The 23770-nt window shown below is 42.2% G+C and overlaps 1 protein-coding gene across 1 annotated transcript; it reads right to left on the reverse strand.

The window, feature by feature from the left end:
- Positions 1-12366: 12366 nt before the first annotated feature.
- LOC109439710 (G protein-coupled receptor 83-like) lies at positions 12367-23510 on the reverse strand. Its single transcript, XM_019719976.3, has 4 exons — positions 22502-23510; positions 21777-21902; positions 20439-20572; positions 12367-20015 (listed from the first exon to the last, which is right to left on the reverse strand). Exons 1-4 carry the CDS (start codon positions 22925-22927, stop codon positions 19364-19366), a joined length of 1338 nt encoding a protein of 445 aa, XP_019575535.1. The 5' UTR covers positions 22928-23510; the 3' UTR covers positions 12367-19363.
- Between the last annotated feature and the right edge of the window lie 260 nt (positions 23511-23770).

Here is a 23770-nt window from a genome sequence, read left to right on the forward strand (position 1 = left end):
CCTGTAGGCTCTTGTGTCTGTTGAAACCATCCTTTGGGTGTGCTGCTTGTGGGGCTAATCAGGTAGTAGTCTGGTGTGGTTTGATGCTGGCCTCTGAGTGTGTAATTTCTGTTGTCTCTTGGGAGGAGCTCTTGTTCAGGCAAATTTCAGCTTTGCCTGTGACTGGCCCACACCAACCAGGTGGAAGCCACAAAGCTATATATTGCTGGCTGATGCCTGTGCTGGACCTGGAGGCATATGTGGGTAGCCTTACAGAGAGTTGAAGCCAGCTGCCAACAGTATTGGGGCTGAGGCAGCTTAGCAAAAGGTCCAGGGCCCTCTAGGCCAGTTGCCACCTGCCAGTTACCTATAAAGCTCAGCCACTGAAAGAACCACTTTAGGTGTGTGGACCAGGCTGATTGAGCTGTTGTTGAGAATGCCCTCAGTGATGCAGCACTAGTGAGATGGGGTGGGGTCCCAGAGAGTCACGAGACATGGCTGGTGGTTTTTAAACAGTTAATGCATATTCAGTTCTTGCACCAGTGCCCTGTTGTGACTACTTCACAAAGCACCCTGAGAACACTGCAGCCAGCTACTGCTCACCTTGGGGCAGTGTCTGGCCTGTGACCAGTTCGCAAAATGCCCGTAGAACACTGCAGCCAGCCACTGCTTGCCTTGAGCTCACAAATCCCCCCGAGCTGCCCAATAGAGGCTGCAGTGCATGTTTTGGGTCACTGTCCACCACCGAAAGTTCCCCAAGCTGCTATGGGCCATCTGTTGTTGTAAAAAGCTTCTGTGGCTTATAGGGTGGGGTCACCCACCTAGGTACTGAGAGTGCCTTTGGCAATGCAGCCCTGAGTGGGTGGGGCAGAGTTCCAGGGAACTACGGGGCATGGGCTGTGGTTTTTGCAAGGTAATGCATTTTCTATTCTTGCACTGGTGCCAGGCCTGTGACCATTTCACAAAAACGCCCTGAGAACATTGCGGCCAGCCACTGCTCTCCTCAGGTCTACAGGTCTCCAAGAGCTGCTCAAGAGAGACTGCAGTGCAGTTTTTGAGTCACTGTCCACCAACAAAAGTTCCCAGGGCTGCCGCAGGCCATCTGCTGCTGTAAAAGACTTCCACAGCTTTTGGGGTGGGGCAGGTCGCTTAGTAGTCAAGAGTGTCCCTGGTGATACAGTACTAGCTATGTGGGGTGAGGACCCAGGGCATCACTAATGTGCTGCACTTGCATAGATTTTACCAGACCAATGCAGTCTCAGATTTGGCCCTTTGTGGGAGAGCTCAACATGGAAAGATGGTGTCCTCTTATAGACTACATGAGTCAGGCTCCACACAGGAATGATGGCTCCTATCCCCCCAGCCCTTGCCCCATGGCACACAACTCAGTCTTTCCCCATGTGTCTCTGGTGCCTCTAGAGTTGCTATCCCTCCACGAGAGACCAGGTGAGTGTTTGCAGGTAAGTGACTCTGTGTGAAGACTCTTAAAGAGGATATCTGGGTTTACAGCTGTCTTCTGTCTCACTGGGACAAGAAGACAGAGTCCTCGCCGATTTTCACTGCCGCATATTGTGGGAACTCCTCTTCCAGGCCCAGCACCCATTGGCTAGGGATCCCAGTGTAGGGCTGGAACCCCCTGCCACCAAGGTGTCCCTCCCAGTGTTCAACCACTGTCTGTGGGTTTGGGGTCAGCCCATTTCACATCTTCCCCTACTCCCTACCCCCAGTATCGATGTGACCTCTTTTTAAGTTATAGGAATTCTGTTCAGGTAGCCTTCAGATGATTCTTGAAGTTGATTATTCTATAATTCACTTGCAATATTGGTATGATCTTGGGATGCAGTAGGCATAGCATTTACCTAATCTGCCATTTGGACCTAATTCAATATTACACTATTTTAATTCTCCATTTACATGTTTCTGCTCAACTAGCTTTAATTACCAGTTTATCTCCCATGCCTAACTTGGTATCTGTCTCAGAGTAGATACTTAAAAATGAGTTTGTTAAATGAATTAATGAACACTGATGTATAAACATTTATAATGTAATAGATGCTACAGCAGAAGTTAAGGACAAGACACTTAACAGGGTAAGAGGGAGGATATGAATGTTGTTCGAATAAATCAGGGAACTCAGAGAGACGGTTTCCTTTTAGAACTTTTGCAAAACGGAACTAGCTATCAGAGCAAACTGCATCCCGGAAACAAGATAACATCATGATAGATCGCCACCAGGTGGCAATATTGTCAAAGAGATTCAATCTGGAGCGGAAAACACTAGAAGAAGCCACCTCCTTTCAGCCCACTAAGTTTGTTTATATGCTCTCTTTCCTTTCCCCAGAACTTCAAGGCATGATTTCTTTCTCATTCTTTTCCTTGGTCTTGGACACTCACATTCCTGTTTCAGGCTGCTCAGGTAGCTGTCTGGAACTCTGGCCACTCTGGAGTTATTAGTTAGAAGAGAGAAATGGTGCTGAATATGCCTCCAGTCTTCAGATAATAGGCTTCTAATTCATACCTGGGTAACTTGCTGTTAACTTTGATATGTCCCATCCTATGGAGAGGGATAAAAAGATGGAGAGAAGCGAAACTAACATTTTTTGAGGAGGCAGACATAACTATAGCAATCATTTTGTATAAAATTGTTTCATTTAATTGCCGCAACAACCCTATGAAATCAACAACATAATTTAAAAAAATCTATCACCCAGGTTTAAGCAATTGTTAACATATGGATGCCTGATCTTGGTTCAACCATACCACACTCACTTCCTGCATCGCATCACCACTGGAATATTTTTTTTTAATTTATTGGGGTGACAATTGTTAGTAAAACTACATAGATTTCAGGTGTACAATTCTGTATTACATCATCTATAAATACCATTGTGTGTTCACCACCCAGAGTCAGTTCTCCTTCCATCACCCTATATTTGATCCCTCTTACCCTCATATCCCACCCTCCACCCCCCTTACCCTCTGGTAACCACTAAACTATTGTCTGTGTCTATGAGTTTCTGTTTCTCATTTGTTTGTCTTGTTCTTTTGTTGTTTTTGGTTTATATACCACATATCAGTGAAATCACATGGTTCTCTGCTTTTTCTGCCTGACTTATTTCGCTCAGCATTACACTCTCAAGATCCATCCATGTTGTCACAAATGTTCCTGTATCATCTTTTCTTACCACCGAATAGTATTCCATTGTGTATATATACCACAACTTCTTTATCCATTCATCTATCGAAGGACATTTTGGTTGTTTCCATGTCTTGGCCACCGTAAACAAAGCTGCAATGAACATTGGAGAACACGTGTCTTTATCTCTAAATGTTTTCAGATTTTTTGGGTAGATACCCAGGAGAGGGATTGCAGGGTCATATGGCAATTCTATTCGTAATTTTTTGAGGAACCTCCACACTGCCTTCCATAACGGCTGCACCAGTCTGCATTCCTACCAACAGTGTATGAGGGTTCCTTTTTCTCCACAGCCTCTCCAACACTTGTTACTATTTGTCTTATTGATGACAGCCATTCTGACTGGGGTGAGGTGATATCTCATTGTGGTTTTGATTTGCATTTCTCTGATAATTAGTGATGTTGAGCATTTTTTCATATGTCTATTTGCCATTTGTATGTTCTCTTTGGAGAAATGTCTCTTCAGGTCCTCTGCCCATTTTTCAATTGGGTTGTTTGTTTTTTTGTTGTTGACTTGCATGAGTTCCTTGTATATTCTGGATATTAGTCCCTTATCGGAGGCACTATTTGCAAAAATCTTCTCCCATTCAGTTGGTGGCCTCTTTATTTTGTCGATGGTTTCTTTTGCTGTGCAGAAGCTTTTAAGTTTCATATAGTCCCATTCGTTTATTTTAGCTTTTACTTCCATTGCCTTTGGAGTAAAATACATAAAATGCTCTTTGAATCCAAGGTCCATAAGTTTAGTATCTATGTTTTTTCTATGCAGTTAATTGTGTCAGGTCTTATGCTTAAGCCTTTGATCCATTTTGAATCAACTTTGGTACATGGTGACAGATAGCAGTCCAGTTTCATTCTTTTGCACGTGGCTATCCAATTCTCCCAGCACCATTTATTGAAGAGGCTGTCTTTCCTCCATTGTATGTTTTCAGCTTCTTTGTGAAAAACAATCTGTCCATATTTATGTGGTTTTATTTCTGGGTTCTCAATTCTATTCCATTGATCGATGTATCTGTTTTTCTGCCAATACCATGCTCTTTTGATGATTGTAGCCCTGTAGTACAAGCTAAAGTCAGGGAGTGTGATACCTCCAGTATTGTTCTTTTTTTCTTCAGATTGCTTTGACTATTCGGGGTCTTTTGTGGTTCCAAACAAATCTGATGATTTTTTGTTCTATTTCTTTAAAATATGCCATTGGGATTTTGATGAGGATTGCATTAAATCTGTATATTGCTTAGGGTAATATGGCCATTTTAACTATGTCGATTCTTCCAATCCCTGAGCACGGAATGTCTTTCCATTTCTTTGTGTCTTCTTCGATTTCTTTCAAAAATGTCTTATAGTTTTCAGCATATAGGTCTTTCACATCCTTGGTTAAGTTTATTCCTAGGTATTTTATTCTTTTTGCTGCAATTGCAAAAGGAATTGTTTTTTGTATTTCTTTTTCTGAGATTTCATTGTTAGTATATAGGAAAGCAATGGACTTTTGTACGTTGATTTTGTAGCCAGCAACGTTACTGTATTCATTGATTGTTTCTAATAGCTTTTTGGTGGAGTCTTTAGGTTTCTCTCTATATAGCATCATGTCATCTGCAAAGAGTGATAATTTAACTTCTTCATTCCCTATTTGGATGCCTTTTATTTCTTTCTCTTGCCTGATTGCTCTGGCAAGGACTTCCAACAATATGTTGAAAACCAGAGGGGATAGGGGACAGCCCTGTCGTGTTCCTGAATGTAGAGCAAAGGGCTTCAGTTTTTCTCCATTAATTATGAGATTAGCAGAGGGTTGTCACATATGGCCTTTATTATGCCAAGGTATTTTCCTTCTATACCTATTTTATTAAGTGTTCTAATCATAAATGGATGTTGTGTCTTGTCAAATGCTTTTTCTGTATCAATTGATATAATCATATGATTTTTGTCCTTTATTTTGTTTATGTGATATATCACATTGATGGATTTGCGGATGTTGAACCATCCTTGTGCCCCGGGGATGAACCCCACTTGGTCGTGATGAATAATCATTTTAATGCATTGTTGTATTCGATTTGCTAGAATTTTATTTACGATTTTTGCACCGGTATTCATCAGAGATATTGGTCTGTAGTTTTCCTTTTTTGTGCTGTCCTTACCAGGTTTTGGTATCAGGGTGAAGTTGGCCTCATAAAATGAGTTAGGGAGTACTGTCTCTTCTTCAATTTTTTGGAAGAGTTTGAGCAGGATTGGTATTAGATCCTCTTTGAAGGTTTGGTAGAATTCACTAGTGAAGCCATCTGGCCCTGGATTTTTGCTTTTGGGAAGGTTTTGGATGACTGATTCAATTTCGTTACTGGTGATCGGTCTGTTTAGATTTTCCGTTTCTTCATGGTTTAGCCTTGGAAGGCTATATGTTTCAAAGAACTTGTCCATGTCTTCTAGGTTATTGAATTTGGTGGCGTATAGTCCTTCATAGTATTCTTGGATGATCCTTTGTATTTCTGTGGTGTCCGTGATAACTTCCCCTTTTTCGTTTCTAATTTTGTTAATTAGTGTCTTCTCTCTTTTTATCTTAGTAAGTCTAGCGAAGGGTTTGTCAATTTTGTTAATCATTTTAAAGAACCAGCTCTTTGTCACATTAATTTTTTCTATTGTCTTTTTGTTCTCTGTTTCATTTAGTTCTGCTCTAATTTTTGTTATTTCCTTTCTTCTGCTGGCCTTGGGTTTTACTTGTTCTTCTTTTTCTAGTTCTTTAAGGTGTAACATGAGGTTATTTATTTGGCAGTTTTCTTGTTTCTTGAGATAGGCCTGTAATGAGATAAATGTCCCTCTTAAAACTGCTTTCGCTGCATCCCAAAAATTTTGGTAGGATGTATTTTCATTGTCATTTGTTTCTATGTATCTTTTGATCTCTCCTCTAACTTCTTCTTTGATCCAGTCGTTCTTTAAAAGTATGTTGTTTAATCTCGATGTATTTTTTTATTTTCCCTCTTTCTTTTTGCAGTTGATATACAATTTCAAAGCCTTGTGATCAGAGAATATGCTTGGTATGATTTCAATCTTCTTAAATTTGCTGAGGCTGATTTTATATCCCAATATATGGTCTATCCTTGAGAATGTTCCATGTACACTAGAAAAGAATGTATAGTCTGATGTTTTAGGATGAAGTGCTCTTAAATGTTAATTATGTCCATTTCATCTAATGTGTCATTTAGGGCTGCTATTTCGTTATTTATTTTCTGTTTGGATGATCTATCCATAGCTGTCAATGATGTATTTAAGTCCCCTAGTATAATTGTGTTGTGGTCAATTTCTCCCTTTAGTTCTGTTAGTAGTTGCTTGGTATATTTCGGTGCTCCCTGATTGGGAGCATAAATATTGATGACTGTTATGTCTTCGTGTTGTACAGTCTCCTTCACCATTATGAAATGTCCACCTTTGTCTCTTGTTATCTTTTTCACCCTGAAGTCTCTTTCATCTGATATCATTATGGCTACACCTGATTTTCTCTGGGTATTATTTGCTTGGAGTGTCAATTTCCACCCTTTCACTTTGAGTCTATGCTTGTCCTTGTAGCTGAGATGTGTCTCTTGCAGACAGCATATGGTTGGGTTTAGTTTTTTGATCCAATCTGCTGCTCTGTGCCTTTTTATTGGTGAGTTCCATCCATTTACATTTAGGGTGATTATTGATATGTTATGATATCCTGTCATAAAATCTTTAGTTTTCTGGAAAGGCTGTGTCTACATTGTTTCTTTGCCTTTTTGTTGTTGTCTATTATTTCTGTGTGGTGGTATTCTATGGTTTTTCCCTTTGTGTCTTCTTTTGTTACAGTATATATTTCAGTTCTGGATTTTTTTGAGTGGTTACCCTTAAGTTTATGGAAAAGAAAGTTTGATATTTAGAGTATTCCATTTTCTTCAGCACGCTTACTTTCTCCATTCCCGTATTCCGGTTCAGGCCTTTACTCTCCCCCTTTTTGAGTTTTGGTTGCAACAAATTGTCCCTGTTGATGGTGGTCAAATTGCCTCCTTTAGTATTTCTTGTAGTGCAGGTCATGTATTAGAAAGTTCCCTCAGCTTCTGTATGTCTGGAAAAGTCTTTATTCCTCCTTCATATCTAAAGGATATCTTTGCTGGATATATTATTCTTGGCTCATGATTTCTCTCTTTCAATAGTTTGAATATTTGGTGCCACTCCCTCCTGGCTTGTAGAGTTTCTGCTGAAAAATCTGATGATAATCTAATGGGCTTTCCTTTGTAAGTTACCGTCTTCTTTTCCCTGGCTGCCTTGAGGATTCTTTCTTTGTCGTTGATTTTAGACAGCTTCAATACAATGTGCCTTGGAGAAGGCCTGTTGGGATTGAGGTAATTAGGTGTTCTATTTGCTTCTTGAATTCGAGGGTCCAGTTCTGTCCACAAGTTTGGGAAGTTCTCATCGACAATTTGTTCGAATATATTCTCTGTTCCCTTCTCTCTTTCTTCTCCTTCTGCTATGCCCATTATTCTTATATTGCTCTTTCTGATGGAGTCAGAAAGTTCTTTTAGAGTCCTTTCATTTCTTTTAAGTCTCACATCTTTTTCTTCTTCCATCTGTGTCATTTTCAGGTTTCTATCTTCGATGTCACTGATTCTTTCCTCCATCTGGTCAACTCTACCACTTAAACTTGTTATTTCATTCTTAATTCCTTCTATTGAGTTCTTAATCTCCAGAAATTCTATTTTGTTTTTTTTAAAATTTCAATCTCTTTCGTAAAATGCTCATGTTTTTCTTTGATTGTGTTTCTGAATTCATTAACCTGCCTTTCTGTGTTTTCTTGCATTTCATTGAGTTTTTTCAGAACTGCAATCTTGAATTCTTTGTCATTTGAGTCACATATTTCCATATCTTTAAGTTCCTTTTCGGGAGACTTTTCACTTTCTTTCGGAGCAGTCTTGTTGCCTTGGTTATTCATGGCAATTACTGATTTATTATTTCGCTTCCTAGATATCTACAGTAGTGGTTTCTGCAACAGGTTGATAGGAAGAGGTCTTTCTTTTGTTTTCCAGTACTTTTTGGTAGAATGTGTTATTTTCTCTCCAACTGCAGCCTTTTTTCCCTCTCTCACACGGTAGTGCTGTGTTTTCTCTGCACTATTCCAGCTACTCACACAATGGGGTGGGTGGGATTCCCTGCGATGGGCTTCTCCTCTGTTAATAGTTCAACTGAGTCACAGGGTGCAGTGTCCGTGTGGGTATGTGGAGAACTTTTTAAGTTCCAAAGCTCTTCCTGCACCAGATTCAGCAGATTCACAGCCTGTCAGAGCCTGTATGTTTTAGCAGTTCTGTTTATTCCTGCAGGGATCTGCCCAGATAGGTGGGGCAGGGGCGGGGTAAGTTGTGAAAGGTGGCCCAGAGCAATTGCAGCGACCACCACCACTGCCGGTCCTGCTTCCACAGCTCCCTCCCCTTTGTCAGAACTAGTTGCCCTGCGAATCTGTGTCTGTGGTCCACAGTTCTCAGAACAGCAAATATTCTGTTCTTTTGATCTGACACTGCTACTGTTCCACTTCTAGCACCGGGCAAGTGGTGGCGCGGCGAGATCTGGGAGGGTAGGAAGGGGTCTGCTGTTCTCAGTGCCTAAGGCTTTCGTTCTTTGCTCGGCAGTGAGGACTTAAACCACCGTTTTCAGCCTTCTTCCTTCAGTCTTTTCTCCGAGGTCTCTGCCGTGAGCGTTGAGTTCAGCTGTGTTATATGCTGCCCCCTCAGCCCTGTGGGCCATAAGTGGAGCCCTAGCAGTCCGAGTTCTTCCCTGTCCCGTTACTGCAGTCGTTCTGGGATGCAGCGAGCTGGGAGCACTGAGCTAGGTCTGTGTCCTGTGCCCACGCGGCTCCGTCTCCTCACTTCTCCCTTCCCTCCTCCCCTGCTCGCGTGATTCGCCCACCTTTAGGTGAATTCAGTAGTAGACCTCTTTATCATGCCTGTCTGCTGTGCAGGGAGTCCTTTGTGGAGTTATTGTTGTTCAATTAGTTGTAAATTCCAGGAGAGCTTTATAGAGGCTCACCTCATTCCGCCATTTTGGTGACGTCTTGTAGCTGATTTTTCAACAGAAACTTTGCAGGCCAGAAGGGACTGGCAGGAAATATTTAAAGTGATGCAAAGCAAGGGCCAAGATTACTCTGCCTAGCAAAGCTATCATTTAGAATCGAAGGACAGATAAAGAGCTTCCCAAACAAGAAAAAGCTAAAGGAGTTCATTACCACCAAACCAGTATTACCAGGAATGTTAGAGGGACTTCTTTAAGACCAATAATAATAATAAAAAAAAATAATAATAATATGGCAATAACTATATAACGATCTACAATTACTTTTAATGGAAATGGATTAAATTCTCCAATCAAAATATAGGGAGGCTGAATGAATAAGAAAACCAGATCCTTACATATGCTGCCAATAAGAGATACACTTCAGATTGAAAAGCACACACAGAGTGAAAGTAAAGGGAGGGAAAAAGATATTTCATGAAAATGGAAACAAACAAATAAACAAAAACCTTGTGTAGTGATGCTTATATCAGACAAAATAGACTTTAACAGAAAGACTATAGCAAGAGACCTAGTAGTCCCATTTTTCTGAACAAACCCAAAATGCTACTTTGAGGGGACATGCTCATCTATGTGTTCATTGAAGCATTGTTTACATAAGCCAAGATGTGAAGGCAACCTGAGTGTCCCTGAATGGATGAATGGATAAAGAAGAGGTGGTACATATATACAATGGAATATTACTTGGTCACAAAAGAGAAGGAAATCTTTCCATCTGTGACAACATGGATGCACCTACAGGGTTCTGTGCTAAGTGTAATAAGTGAGACACTGAAAGGCAAACGTCATATGATTTCAGTTATAAGTGGAATTTAAAAAACAAAATAAACAAACGAAAGAGAATTAAACTCGTAGATGCAGAGAACATTTTGATGGTTGTCAGATTGGAGGGGGTTTGGGAGTTGGTGAAAAGGGGAAGGGATTAAGAAGTACAAATTGCTTGTTACACAGCAGTCATGGGGATGTAGGGTACAGCACAAGTAATATAGCCCATGATATTGTAATAACTATGTATGGTGTCAAATGGGTACTAGATCTATCAGGATGATAGATCGGAGGAGGTTTGGGACAGGGTGAAAAAGTTGAAAGGATTAAGAAATACAAATTGGTAGTTACAAAATAGTTATGAGCATGTAAAGTATAGCATAAGGAATATATTAATAATATTGTAATAACCATGTATGGTGATACAGGGTCTCAGGGAGTCACTAGAGTGGAAAGAGTTGTGGTCACCAGGTTAATGTAGACTCTGGTTTGGTGCCAGTGCTAAGCCTGGAGCTACTCAGCAAAAGTTGCAGAGCACACTGTGACCAGGCACTACCCTCCTGGGGCCCATGGACTCCAATACGTAGTTTTTCAAGATAGAGTACAATGAGGGAGGGGTTGGCTGCTCTTGAACAAAGTGCCTCAAGCATTGAGAAAGTTGGGTGGGGCAGGGTCCTTGCTGAGTCAGCAGATTGGAGCAGCAGAGCTCACCAGGCCAATCAGATTCAGATTTGGCCTGTGGGGGTGGGCTCAACATAGGAAAGATGGCTCCCACCTGCTAGCTGCATGGGAGAAGGACCTCTCACCGGAAAAATGCCAACTGTCCTTCAGTCCTTTTCCTGCAGCCACACACCTCAGTCTGCCTGTATCTGTCTTTGAGGGCCCCAAGTCACGGTCCCTCCACTGGAGCCTAAAGTGAATGCCTGTGAGTGCATGGGCCATTTAAGAGGACGTCTGGGTTTCCCACAACCTTCTGTCCCACCCAAATGGTCGGAACCCCTACTGTTTTTCACAACCACATGTTGTGGGGGATCCTCTTCTTGGCACCAGTACTCCGGGCTGGCAAGCCTGGTGCATGGGGCTGGGGTCCCTTGCTCCTTCAGGGAGAACCTCCGAGGCTGAAATATCCCTCATAATTCTCAACTGCAACAGGGAAATTTGGGGCCTATTCTATGTCTCCGTCCCTCCTACCAGTCTCGATGTGGCTCTTTATATTTTTAATTGTAGGACTTATGTTCAGCTAGTCTTCAGATGGTTCTCCAGATTGATTGTTCTAAAATTTAGTTGTAATTTTAATGTGTTCATGGAAGGACGATTGTACAGTGTTTATCTACTCTGCCATCTTGGATCTTGCAAAATAACTTTTTATGCATGTGACATAGTGGGGGTACTTATAGTTGGGCAATATTTATAAGATAAATGTACCTTTGCCCAGGAGGAGGGTCTTATATAGCAGGTATTACCACAATGACCTTCAAGAAAAGACAAGTCAGAAGCTAGGAAATTGGGAGCTCAGGCAAGGTTACTGTAAGGAGGTTCAGTCTTGGAACTTTATGGCAGCTTTCTCAGATACTGCATGAAACAGAACAGAATTGGAAGTCCTGGGAATAGGTTAGTGTGGAAGTTGTAAACTATGGGATCTGAGATTGGGAATTTGTTAACCTCTGTTTATGCTTTTTTAATACAATGCATGTATTTCCCAATTTTTCTCCTTTAACACATCAAATAAAAGCTGAGTTTTCCAAAAGACTTTACTGAGTTTTAAAGAGTCAGAGCATACAATGGACATAGAGCACTTCTGGGGGCCAGGGTGATTGGTGCAGTGATAATTCAAGCAAAAGATACCTAAAGGAATGGTAAATTCAGGGTGTTAGCTTTAAGACACTTGGTTAGCTACTCACCCCTGTTTGGAAATTATCCTACTTGGTTTAAACCTTGGAAGTTTTAGATTTGGTTTTATTGAATGAGGCATCTTCCCTCCTTTGGGCATTCTAGACTTGACCCCACCCATTCTGGGAGTCTGTTTCTCTTCCTATTACTGTCCTACCATACTTTTCTGTTTACCAAACAAGAAGGTAGAGACTTGACTCCCTAGTGTTCTCATGGGCAAACTATTTGTCTCCTTTGTTAACCATGAAACATTTCCAAGGCAGAGATCAAAGGATTTACTTTTATGTTATACGTCCACCCCCACCCACTCCCACTTCAATATTATATGTTGAGCACATAGAAAAGTTTTCAATTAATGCTGACTTAACTTATGACAACTACTGTGGATCACAAGTACCCACTGATGAAATACCGACCCTTCCCCAACCAGATCCACTCATATAAGAAGAGCTTGGAAGCGCTTTAAATATTTTTATTTAGTGTGTATGAATACATATATATTGTAATCTACTCCCACTTCCTATACTCCCACCCACTACATTATCCCCTACCCTATGGACCCTCCCATCCCCAACCCAGAATCAAATATTACATGAGGGTACAGAGGAATAGGGACATTAGTAGGGAATATTTAATGCAACAATAACAAGAAAATAAGTAGTGCAGGTATCCTTGCTGGGAACCCAAAATGATATCCATTCTCCTGTTGTAACAGGGGTAATATTTCCCTCATTCCCGTTTATCAGGATATTCCATTGTAACTTGTTAGTATCTCTGAAGGGAGCTTTATTTACTGTACCATTTAAACACTGCTGCTGCAGCTTGCATACAGAGAATGTGGCAAACTCACAGTTTTCTTCCTTGGGAGTCTTCAGTCCCACACAGCCCACACCATCACTTGGTTTACACCATGTAACTACTGTGGGATCGAGTGTGTACAAACACCTAGGATATTTCCATCATTCTACTGAGCTTGTGAGCAAGGACAAAGTAGTGGAAAAGGTTGAAAAGCTGAAAGTCATTAAGGTATCATCAAGTTCAATTTAATCTCATGGAGGGCCAAGAGGCACTGCTCAGGCACATGTTGGAATAGAAAACAAACTTCACTAACTACCTTATAAAATCTAAGGGATCATTTATTTTCTTTCTTTATGGGTTATTTTTATTTTATTTGCATTAAAATTTTATTTTATTGAGTGATTTTTTTTTATACTAAACTTTCACATTTGAGTTCCAAGTTACAGGTACAAAGGCCTTGACAAAATAGTCTCTTGTCTAAAGCAATAAAAAGGGTATTCAGTTTCCCAACTCTTAATGAAGGCTGTATATCACCTTGAATCAGTGTTTTGAGTGGGAAACCCTCTAGAGCTGTTCTTGTGGGCCAACTAGATCTGTGTTTCTCTCCTCAATGTCTTCTAAGATAATCCTATAAAAATAATCAAACCAAGGCAACTTTATTTCTAGTAAACTGTAATCACACACACACACACACACACACACACACACACACACACACACACACAGAGCTAGATTCACTCCTGATGAAATAGCTAGTAAACTCTGTAAATTGTAAATTTTGCTACTATATTTCAACTAGTCTGCTCAACAGAAATCTATTTACATAAATCTAAATGTGGGCACTTCCTTCAGAACCTGCATTTGTTATGTTAAGAAACTTACTTCAAGCTAAAATCTATACTTTTTCCTTGGTACCCACCTTGGGCATCCAGATAAGGCTATTTCAACTTCAGCATCAAGCTTTCCCTAGGATACAAAAAGGCTCTTTTCCAAGCTGCAGAGGAACAATAGTTGATCCAGTGCTTTGCTGTTTTCAGATCATGTCCCCATTCACCTGCATATTTACAAATGAAATCGGCAGTCGTAACCAGAACCCTGATAGTCATAAGTTTTTCAATGTGGGGGGAAACATTGACAAGAAACACATTGAAAAACACCGAAAGGTCTTACTTTGAGAATCACAAAATCATCATCACATATAGGATAGTTATATTATTATTACAAGAGAAGGGAGTTTGAACTAGACAAAGAAAATTCTGAACAAGAGTTATCAGAATAAACAACTTCATCCCCACTCTCAAACTGTCCAAACTGGGTCCATCTCCTTTCCTTTCTTACTTGGCCCCGAGGACAACAGTGTCCATCAATGAGGCTTTGCCTCATAGTTTAAAGATGTTGACAGCTTTTAGCAATGGCAAAATAGCAAGCAGATGGTCCACATTTGTAATTATGGTTCCAGGTAGTCACTTGCTGATATTAAGGCATGTACCTTTTCTGGAGCAAAGCTACCCATTAAACCAGGATGACCTGACACTCAAGCTTAAAAAAATTCCTCAAAATGTAGGGAAAGGAATTTTAGCCTTCTGTTCTCCTTCCTACATTATTTGTGCTAACAAGGGACCAAGCCCACAGGTCTCAATGTCTTTATGAATTCCTAGGTGTAATATAAAATTACGATTTTATATGTATTTTTTAAAGTAAAATGGCATTTATTTTAAAATGCCCGTTTCTGGCATGAATCAACAAGATTCTTTTATGTCAAGGGTTTCTTGAAGCTGTGTGTGTATCATTTTGTGTTTGTGTATATGTTTAGGTTCTTCTGTGTGTATGTAATTATCTGTGCATAAATTGTTTATGCTCATGTGCATTAGGTTGCTACTCCTTTGAAGGTTTGTTTCTTGAGATTAAGTGTATTTTTTTTTACAATAATAAATATCCAATTGGTATTGTTATACACATTTTCTAGTAAGACACTGGCCATGTTACAATGCCAGAAATGTGAGTGGTACACATATTTTAATAAATTATGGTCAGTATCTGCAACAATGTACAAAATAGTCATCTAATCACCCAGAGAAATGATGAATGTTTTGAAAAGATCACAGAGTTCATTCATTGAAACAGATAATTGACTGAAAGAATGACTAAAAATAAAATTTAGATTTGAAATATGCATTATGAAAAGACCTGCTTATGTTTGTTTTAAAACACAGTAAATCTGTGTGTGCATGTTTCTGTATGTGTGTGCATGTGTATAAGTTTGTATATGTGGGGGTGTTTATGTGTGTTCACACATGTGTGAATGTGTGTAGGTGTGTGTTGTGTGTGTTTGTATATTTGTGTGAATATGTATGCATGTGGTGTGTGTGCGAAAGAGAGAAAAGGGGAGAGAGAGAGAGAGAGAGAGAGAGAGAGAGAGAGAGAGAATACAAAGATGCCTTAACTACAGGAGGGGAGGGAATTCTCAATGAAAGAGGGTTTCAGCTCAGAACACCTAGAAGTGAATCGACATTACACATGTACAAGTGACTGACATATAAGATTGATTACCAGCATCCCAGATATATGTGTCAGGGGATAAATACCCCTAATCCAACCTGTCCGGATGAGGTGTGACATTGGGCCAGCTGTATGTAGATTTTACTCTCATCAAATCATTTTTTAAAATGTCCTGGGTTGGACCAAGATACAGTTTCCTGACATTGGACAAGGGCTGGTATATGCATTTGCATGTGTGAAAGGGGAGAATTTAGCAACTTCTCCCATCTACCACTTTTGTAACTCTCTTTGTTCAAATATACATTTCAAAAATGGTGTCCTTCTGACAAAAAGGTTACTGGTAACACACTATCAGTAGGTAATACACTTTAAACTATTTCTCCAAAAGTGAAAATGAATTTTGCAGGGCTATTCAAAGAACAGTTTTGTTAGGTCTTCCAGATGGCTGATAACCTATGTTCAGAAAAAGGCTGGCCAGGGTGAGTGGTGTAGTCTGTGTAAACAGACACACATGGGGTTTTGAAACCGCGTGCCCATAGTTCTTTAGCACCACACTCAAACTCACAGAGCTAAATGGCTGCACATGGGTTAGAGCCTAAGACCTAGAACTCATTAGCACCATGTTCCAACCAAATTAGTGCCCTTAGCCAGAAACTACTTACAATGGTAGCACCCTCAGACTTAGTTGGGTGCTGAGTTCCAAATAGTTGCTGCTAAAAAAAAAAAATCTGAGCAATACCCACAAAAAAACTCAAACTACCAAGAGGCCCAATTCTTCAACATCTTGTATATCACCAAAGCTGATGGGTAGACAAAGGTCTGTGAGTACGAAGTGGAGGCAGCAACAAACATTGAAGCTGGATCATCTGTCAAGCATGGAACATTCCAGTTCTCCAGCCCTACTGGGGGGATGCGGTCTGATTCTTTGGAGAATAAAGGTGGGAGTAGGGAGGGGGTTATCTTGGGAATGAGAGAACATTAGGTGAACATACTATAGCATAATAGTCATTTAAATTACAATGATAGCCCTTTTATCTGAATTTCTCTTAAGTCTAAGCAGGTAAAAGAGCATATCAGAGCAAGATGTAATTCCTCCAAGAACTACTGGGTACCTAAGGGCAATTCCATTCCATCCTCTGCTTATGGGGAGGCAGAGTCATAGACAGTCTGACTGTCCAGGGATGTATCCATCTGCCAAAAGGAGAATGAGAAGGACAGCAGTCAGTTAGTTAGAAAAGTGAGGAGGATTTACATAAAGAGGGAGAAAAAGATATTAGCAGAGCTCACCACTCACAAAGACTACAATCTCAAAAACAGCTGAAGCTGAAAAGGTGATGAAAGGTGGTTGTGCAATATACAATGGTGGCACCAGTAGATGTTGTCATCTACTTAGTCCAGGACTTCTCTAAATATTTAGTCTTATATTTGTATGAATATAGTTTATGTTTTATTTTTGGTGGTAAGTGAAGGAAGGAAGAGGAGAAAAAGGGTTCATTATGAAAGTAAAAATAGAAAGAAACAGAGTTCAAACTATAGCTCTTACCCCTCATATTCTTCTTGATCTAAAAAAGGGATGAAATACTATAGCAAGTATGGAAAATTTCCATAGATATCTGGACTTCAAAAAAATCCAATTTTTGCTGTCACCAAGTGAAATGAGACAAGCCAGAAGTTAAACTCCAATTAATCTGCTTCATGCCCCTGGCTTGTTCTTTTCCTGAGGAAACTCAAGAATGCAAAGGACTTGGAATACATCCTTGTTGAAAAGAGAATGATTAAGATAGGTGAAGAAAGAGATCATTGAGGAGAAATGCATAGAAGTAAAAGCACATATACACTCTAACAAGATTATGGTAACCTGTTCTCAAAACTGCTTAAAGCCAATGGGTTGTGGGAGTCACTATGGAGTTCACAGCAAATGCAGCAACAAAAGTATGAAGCCAGTTAGCTGGGCCTGGGACTTCCAAGAATCTCCAGGGTTATCCTGTGGTGATAAAAGTCTGTTGTTGTTTTGAAGTTATGTTGCTTCTTTGCGGGTATCACTATGGGAAAGGGAGAGGGAGGGGGAAATGAGCAATAGCTAAAATGTTATAGAATAGAAAGAGTTAAAAAAAAAAAAAAAGCATGAGTCGCTAGAGAAGAAACATTCCTGAACTGGGTACAAATCCTCCAAAGTAAACTGGGTCATGATCTTGAGGGTCACTGCATGGTACTCACTTCCCAACAGACACAGGGGTATGGTCTAGGTATGGACAATTTCCTCCATAATCCTGGGGTGAGCCATCCTATGCCCCGGGAGGGCATAATGGGCAGTCACCTTCTGATAGTTAGAATTGTATAAGAAAGAGAAATATAGAAGAGAAAAATGTAATCAGTGGCCAGCACTCAGTCTGATCATCACACATTCCACACAGAGGCCTATGGAGCAGTGCAGAGACTACAAAGTTTAAATCCAGAGGCAGCAGATCAGGAACTTCCAAGATCCCCAGGCTTCCACTAAGGGTGCGAGAAGTCTGAATTTTGAGGAGAAGAGAGGAATATGGGAGGGAATTGACGAACAATAGCTAAAATACAATGGGAAAGCAGTACTTTACACTATACATCAGAGTTCAAAGAAGTAAAGGATGAACAGATAGATAACGGAGGAGGAATGAACAAAGAAGGAAGAAATAGAGACAGAGTGGTGCTAAAGAAGGAAGAGACTCGGGAGGAATAAGGAAGCTGGAAAAGGAAGAGGAGGGGCAATGAGTGGAGCAAGGAGAGGTGAAGAGGAGAAAAGGGAGGAGAATTGGGGAAAGGTGAAAGGAGTGAAGGGGAGGGAAGAAAAGGAAGATAAGCAGAAGTAGGGAGGAGGGGAAAGGAAAGAGGCAGGGGAAAAAGGAGACATGCAAAGAGGATGAGAGGTAGGGAGGAATTGGTAGGAGGAGGAAGGAGAAGAGGAGCAGGATGGGGAAGAGAATGGTGGAACAGAGAAAGCAGAGGAGGAGAAGGTGTAGAAGGAGAGAGAGGGGAGGAGCGGGAAAGGAGGGGGGCAAAGAAGAGAAGAAAAGTGGTAAGGAGAAGGTGTGAGGAAGGGGAGAAAGATGAAGAGGAAGAGAAAAATATCCCACCCTCATCTTGGCATCATCTTGACACACACAAGCTATACCCTTCAATGTGCCTTAATAATATTGTCTCCACATGAAAGGCAGTGGCAGGAGAAGGATGAGTTCATTCCTCCTCCTCATCTCTTCTGCTGAGTTCAAATCCTCATAGACTAGAGAACTGGAAACAATTAAATCAACCGTGAACACATTACACTTTCTCTTTTTTTTCCCCAGAAAAAGAAAGGTGAAACTAGACAGTACAAATTTACATAAGACAAGGTATGACGTTAAATATAGGATCAAGAAACAGGGAGAATTTTTGGATTTTGCAGTGTTAACTTGGGCACTTGAATTGTCACCACATTTAAAGGGAAGCTGTCATCAAAGTATTGTATTTGCAATCGGGAGAAATATCCCAGGTGACGTGGGATGAGCCATTTAACTGCCTTGTCTTTTCCTGCAAGATTGCTCATTCTCATTCTGCCATAAGGAGATAAGATACGACTACTTGCATTTATAGGGAGCTCTAAGTTTCCAGAGAACCAGATTAATTTTCAGGAACTATACATTTCTTTTCTGGCATTTTCCTGGGAATGTTTTAGACATGATATGGACAATGACCTCTTGTCCATCTAAATAAAATACAAATAAGAATCTCTGGTGGCTCTTGCAGCTGCTGAGACAATGAGTATGATGTCAGAAGACAAGTGTCATGGCCAGGTGGACACACAAAGAATGGAGAGGCAATGGTCTCTAGAATCAGAAATGAAATTCATTAGACCCCAAACCAGAGTGCAACTTTCCTTTGAGTGATGTAGAAACATCTCTGATAAGCCTGGAGATCTAATATCTTCCGTTTACTCACTGTTGGGAGAAAGAAAAAAAATAGGAATAGGGAACAGGAGAAAAGACAGACAGAAGGAAATGAAAGAGAAAGTGAGACACATATGGTGGCTCAAGTGGCCCCCATTCTTCAAGTTCCAACCCCTCCCTCCACTCCCCCCACCATGAAAAATGAATGAAACCTAATTATTTTGGTCCCACTCTATATCAGAGATTTTGAGAATGGATACTCTATCGCAGTCTGGGCAGCTTAAACTCTAGGCACTGGTGGGTAGAGAAAGGAGGTTTCCACCTCTGGGGATGGAGGGGAACTGGGTAGCTCATCAAAATCTTTGAATCTTGGGAATTTGGGCACTCCAGGGTTGGGATCCACCCAAGCAGGGCGGTGAGTGGGTGAGACAGAGCTCAGTTGGCGGTGCTCCCTTCTCAGGCGGCTGATTCCATCTAACAGCATCTTCTGAATTTCCACGATGACTTTCTGAACTTCAATCTGGAAGCTATCACTGAGCCAGCAATAGATGTAAGGGTTGTAGCATGAGCTGCTAATTGCTAGCCAGTGGAGGAAGAAATAGAGACCATTGTGGCTTGAGATGGATTCACTGGATAGCAGCACCAGGTAGAGGTTGAGGGGAAGCCAGCAGATAGTATAGACAAGCACCACTGTCATCAGCATCTTCAGGGTTTGCTTCTTCTTCCCACGCTGACAGATGTAGGTGTGAATGTTGATGTCATCAACAGCATTATGGATCCACAGCTTCTTGGCAACATGACCATAGACAACCATCAGCACCATCAATGGCAAGATGAAGAAGAGCAAAAAGGTGCTCAGGTCAAGGTATTTCCATGTGGATTTTGAAGTATATGAGAAACTGGGGACACAGACAGTTTCATCAGTTCTGTTTCTAGGTTAGAAGGGAGACAAGAAAAGAGAAACATTAGCTTACTTTTTCTTTTCCCTAAGACTCATACCCAGGTGTCATGTGGCAGTCAGGCCTTAAGGAAGAGACGTATTTACTATTTGTGCATGTGTTAGGCCTGAAGACTAGAGTTATAAAGCAGGGAGCTTTAGGGTTCACCTATTCCAGACCTTTAATGAGACATATAGAGAAAAAATGGACTTCAAACAGAAAGTAGTATGCCTGACCACCCACTGCCATGAGAATTCTTGGGTACTCTTAATAAGTTTCAGTTTAGAGAAGTTTATTTTTGTACCCATGTTTTCAAATGTGCTATTCCAGCCCCTATCCCATTCCTATTATTCCATGAGGCTTCCAAGGTCATGGGTTGCTGGAATCCAAACACTGGCCATCCTGTGTTCCTCTTACCCAATCTCCACTTGGTAAAGCTTTTGGTAAATGGCGTGTGGTAGAGCAGCACAGGTGCTCACAATCCAGATGAGAATGATGCAAACATTGCCTTGCATTGGAGTAATTCGGGACTTCAGGGGATATAGCATCACCTGGAAGAAAAAGACCCCAGCCCAATTCAATAATTCAAATTAGGGTTACTTATTAGTCATTCATCAATTGACATTACTTTGCAAAGGTGTAAAGACTTGGTAGGTGGGTGAGTAATGTGCTTTGGGTACTAGTTCAGTTGACAGATGAGTGGCATTTTGTTTTAGGAAAGAGCAAAGTTGGTTAGTGTAAAGAGAAATATTTCAATGGGAAGATAGGAATCCAAGTGGATTGATTTCAAAGTTTCTGTCTCCAAATAGGGAGTTCAGTGGAAAAGAGGATGGATGTCCAAAAGTGTGACTTATTTTTTCTTTATCATATATGGATGGATAAGCACTCCACATCCCTCCATCTTTTCTCCCACTTGGTTTCTGTCATGCCCTTTTCCCTTCTCCTTCCTCCCTCCATCTCCTCCCATCTTGATCCCTTCATGGTCACTATTCCCTCCCTCCCTCCCTCCCTCCCTCCCTCCCTCCCTCCCTCCCTCCCTCCCTCCCTCCCTCCCTTCTCCTTCTTTCCCTTCCCCCATCTCATCTCCCATCTTCCTCCATCTCTTATTACTTAGATTTCTCCAAGGCCCCTTCCATCTGGTTCCAGCCACAACCCCTTCAATCTCCATCTATATTCCTCCCACCTCACTTGCTTTCTGGCTCCCTCCCAACTGATTAACAATGCATTAATCTCTCCCAGCCTCTCACCTTCTGCCCCCCACCTCCCTCCATTTAAGTCACTTCCATCCCTCCTCCCAACTCCTTCTTCCTCAAGTCTCTCCATGCCTTCCCACTTCATTTGCTCAGCTGTCACTCACAGACTTCAAACCCACCTCCCAGACTCAACCCACCATGAACCCTGAAGCCACACCTTCCTCTGACTCATCTTTCCCTCTTTATTTCCTTAGCTGATCCTGCAACGTAGCAAATAAAAATAATGTTTTCCAAAGGAGAAGGAGGACACTTTTTTATCATTTGCTTATTGCCACATCTCTGTTTCCATAACACCATATAAAAGATGATGGTATTTTTATTACATAAGATTTGATATGGTGAAGGTCTGTATTTCACCATTTTGAAATTAGGCATATATATTCACATAGATTGTCTCAAGGAACTCAAAGAATATCTTAGATTGTGTTCTTGGCTGCTTCCATCCATCTAGAAGAGGAACCTACCCCTTTGCAAGACCTGAAGAGCCCTGGGAAACACATACCCGATGTAGGTCCAGAGATATAGCAGCCATGGTCATCACAGTTACATAGGCACAAGAGTACTGAGCAAAATGACTGAGGTGGCATGTCATCTTCCCAAACACCAAAGAATTACACAGATAGCGCACCTGTGGAAAAAAGGGCATGGTGAGGCACAAGGACTCAGCCCTGGGTTTTCCCCTTACAAGCTCAAAAACACAAATAGAAGCCTTGCTTCACCAAACTGCTAGCATTATTGTCTAAAGAAGCCAAGAAACATTTTCACACTGCAGTTGTCATGCTCTTCCTATCCTTTCCCACACAAACAGCCCAGTTTGAAGACACAGACTCCAAATCACAAAAACGTTAGCCACTTTCCATTCTAAACACTGTATTTAAAAGATGGGGGAACTGAGGCTAGGTCTTTGTGACAAAGCTCACATGTCAGTCTAAAGCTCACCTGCAACAGGTCCCTGCTGCTTCCCTGGGCAACCTAAGTCTCTTAGCTTCTGCCAAGGCAGGAGATGAATTCAGCAACACAAACACAGTCATGCCGGTACCCCCACCCCCAAGTTCCAAAACCGTTTACACCATCTTTCAGCCATTCCTGTCTCTACGCACTTATCAAATCAACCCAACCCGCTTCAGTGCTCTTTCCCACCACCAGCTCTCTCTGTTGCAAGTGCACAGTTGTGTTACTGATCTCATGGCCTGAGCCCCGAGTCCCCCTCCTCAGCACCCAGCTTACCATGGTGAAGGGAGAGCTGAGAAAAGCCAGCATCATGTTGGTCACGGAGATGTTGACGACAAAGAGGCCGGTGGCAGTGTGCACCCTTTTGTACTTCATAATCACATGGTTTAAGACCCAATTGCCTAGTATGGCAGCAAATACCACTATGGTGTACCCTATTACTAGCCAGAACTGTACCTGCTCATCCTGGGACACTACCTCCGAGGCAATGGGATCTGACGTGTCAGCCAGGTTGCCCATGTTCGAGATATGCTCAGGCAGCTTATGGATAATGGAGAGCACGCTATCGCGGCCTGAGCTACCAACCGCGGACGCGGCATTAGAAATAGCCTGCAGTACCTGGGAGGCGGTGGAGGTGATCAGGTCATCAAACCCGCTCGGCACGCTCAGAGCTTCGGGGGTCAGCTCGTCCCCATAGCCCATGGTGTTGGGGTTCGGGAAAGCCCCTTGGGGCGATTCTGTTGTCACAGCCTCCAGCTTGACGCCTGTGGAGAACCTCAAGGTCCCTAAGCTACTGGGCCAGGAAGCGCCGGTGGAAGAGAGAGGGAGGGGTGGAGGTCTCCACTGAGCCCTAGGCGAGCGCTGCTCAGCGTCCTGCAGCACAGAGCAGAGAATGCACTCTCAGGTGTGGGGGCGGGGGTGGGTAGGAGGGTAGCGCGGGGGTGGGGTGGGGCAGGAAGGAAAGCAAAAAGACTGGACCGCTGGACCCGCTCGGAGTGGGCAAGTGCGAGGAGCTGAGCAAAGCGGTCGAGCACGGGGCTGGTGAATGCAGCTGGCTCCAAAAGCTCCGCAGCTTGTGGTGCGCAGGCAGTGCCGGTTCTGAATTCAGGACAGCAGCTACAAGCGCCCCTCCCCCTCCAGCACCGCTCCTCCTTCGCGCAGTCTGGGGTCGTTCCGACTAAATTTCTGTCGCCTTCAATCAGTCAGTGAATCTGTCTGTCTAAGGCCTGCAGGCGCTGCGCTCTGAGCCAGTGAGGGCAGCGCCTTCTGCAGCTACCCTTTATAGAAAGTCTAGGGGCCCGCGAGAGAGCCAATGGGGAGCCGCAGCTGAACCCCCGCCCTGTCCATCCGGGCTGGGGAGCCAAAGGGGTTGGCAAAGTCGTCTCCGCTCCAGTCTCAGGCCCCCTCCTTTCGTAGCTCATCCTTGGCTCCCCCGCCTCCCTTTTGCTGCAGCTGGAAGCCCAGACTTACGGGATCTTCTCTTGGCAACCCCCATGAGCCGCCTTCTTCACCTCCCTTTTGCCTTGCTCTCCTTTTTTCTTCTGC

This window comes from Rhinolophus sinicus, chromosome 18, assembly GCF_057876585.1.
Source record: "Rhinolophus sinicus isolate RSI-liver-muscle chromosome 18, RSI-T2T, whole genome shotgun sequence".
NCBI classification, from domain to species: domain Eukaryota; kingdom Metazoa; phylum Chordata; class Mammalia; order Chiroptera; family Rhinolophidae; genus Rhinolophus; species Rhinolophus sinicus.